The sequence below is a fragment of the Cuculus canorus genome, unplaced genomic scaffold (genome assembly GCF_017976375.1).
Source record: "Cuculus canorus isolate bCucCan1 unplaced genomic scaffold, bCucCan1.pri scaffold_207_arrow_ctg1, whole genome shotgun sequence".
Lineage (NCBI taxonomy): Eukaryota > Metazoa > Chordata > Aves > Cuculiformes > Cuculidae > Cuculus > Cuculus canorus.
In genome coordinates, this window is record NW_026527838.1 from 1 (window position 1) to 1,978 (window position 1,978).

The 1,978-nt window shown below is 68.5% G+C and overlaps 1 protein-coding gene across 1 annotated transcript; it reads left to right on the plus strand.

The window, feature by feature from the left end:
• Positions 1–292: 292 nt before the first annotated feature.
• LOC128850691 (aryl-hydrocarbon-interacting protein-like 1) lies at positions 293–1,512 on the plus strand (the record flags this gene model as incomplete). The annotated part of the gene is made up of 4 exons (XM_054055672.1): positions 293–497; positions 763–860; positions 1,309–1,343; positions 1,432–1,512. Coding segments are annotated over 4 exons (419 nt in total), but the record flags the coding sequence as incomplete, so codon positions are not given.
• Between the last annotated feature and the right edge of the window lie 466 nt (positions 1,513–1,978).

Consider the following 1,978-nt stretch of genomic DNA (forward strand, 5'->3'; position numbering starts at 1 on the left):
CGAGGGGGGCGGGGTCTCAGCCAATATGGGGTGTGCTCAGCACCGAGGGGGCGGGGTCTCAGCCAATATGGGGTGTGCTCAGCGTGAGGGGGGCGGAGTCTCAGCCAATAGGGGGTGTGCTCAGCACCGAGGGGGCGGGGTCTCAGCCAATATGGGGTGTGCTCAGCACCGAGGGGGCGGGGTCTCAGCCAATATGGGGTGTGCTCAGCACCGAGGGGGCGGGGTCTCAGCCAATATGGGGTGTGCTCAGCACCGAGGGGGCGGGGTCTCAGCCAATAGGGCGTATGCTCAGCACCGAGGGGGCGGGGTCTCAGCCTGGGGGGGGCGGGGTTTCAGCCTGAGCAGGCGCTGCCGTTACAGGCACCGGTCCAGGTCCCGGTCCCGGTCCCGGAGGCGGTGTCCGAGCTGCAGGCGGCGCTGGCAGCCGAGCGGCGGGGGCGGGCGGCGCTGGAACGGGAGCTGGAGCTGCTGCGGGCGGCGGGGCAGGGGTTGGCCCGGTACGGGGCCCGGGGGCGGGGAGGAACCGGTATTGGGGGGGGGGGGGGAAACCGGTACGAGGGGGCGGACACAGACGATCCTTTGGGGGGGGGGAACCGGTACTGGGGAGGGGAACCAGTACGGGGAAACTGGTACCCGGGGGGGGGGGAACTCGTGTAGGGTCGGAACTGGTATGGGAGGGGGGAAACTGGTATTGGGTGGGGGTGTAACTGGTTTTGGGGGGGCTCTGGGGATGTCCCCCATAACTCTCCCCCCCCCCCCCAGGCGGCTGCAAGAGGCTGAAAGCCACAACCTGGAACTGGAAGTGAAGCTGCAGCGGCTGCAGAGCCCCCCCCCAGGACCCCCCCCGCCCCCGCATGCAGGCAAGGGCCCCCCCCCCCCCCCCCCCCAAAAATCCCTTGGGTCTCCCCAAAGCGCCCCCCCCAAAATCGCTTGGCAGAGATTGATCCCCCCCCAACACCCCCCCATCACTCAAATCCCTTACTCTCCCCACCCACACCTCCAGGACCCCCCCCCAAATCCCTTCCCCACCCTAAGCCCCCCCCCCAAATCCCCTGGCAGACCTCAACACCCCCCCCCCCCTCAAATCCCTTTTCCAACCCCCTCAGGACCCGCAAATCCCTTTCTTCCCCCCTCCAAAAATCCCTTGAGGGACCCCCAAACTCCTCCCCAGGATTTTGGGGAGGGGGGGGGGTCATTGCAGCCTCTCCCCTTCCCCCCAAAATAGGGGAGGGACCCCAAAAAAAACGGTGCTGGATCACTGTGGTCCCTCTGGGCAAACACTGACCCCCCCCCATATTTCTCTTGCAGGAGGTGCAGTGCCCCCCACGGACCCCCCAGCGGATGTAAGATTTGGGGGGGGTGGCGGGGGGGTGTTGGAAGGTTGTGGGGGGGGGGTCTGGGGGCTGCTGACGCTCTCTGCTCTCTCCGCAGCCCGGCACGGGGGGCCCCCCCTGGCTTTTCCGTCCCCCCCTGGGGGTGCCCCTATCGCGGCACCTCCTGCTCTGGGCACGGGTACGTGGGGCTGCGGGGCCACTGTCACATCTCCAGCTGTCACCTCCCCCCCACTACCTCACTGTCACCCCTCCCCAGACCCCCCCCAACCCCCCCCCCCCCACCTCATCGCCACCCCCTGCTACTGTCACCCCCCCCCTCTTCTGGGGACACCCCCACTGCCACGGCTGTCACTGTCACCACTGCCACTGTCACCCTTAGGGCCACCCCCAAACCTGGAGGGGTTGTGGGGGGGGGGTGTGTGTGACAGCAGTGACCCCCCCCTGGCAGGAAGGGGGGGGGGGGTGACAGCACCCCAGTGTCACCCTGACCCCCCCCCCCCCAAATATGTCCCCAGGTGCCCGGAGCCCCCCAAGAGTCACTACTGCTCTGCGCCGGCCTGCGTCCCCCCCCGGCGACAGGGACCCCCCCATGATGAACCCACCTTTCCCTATGGGGGGGGCCCTGACTCCCCTTTTCCCCACAG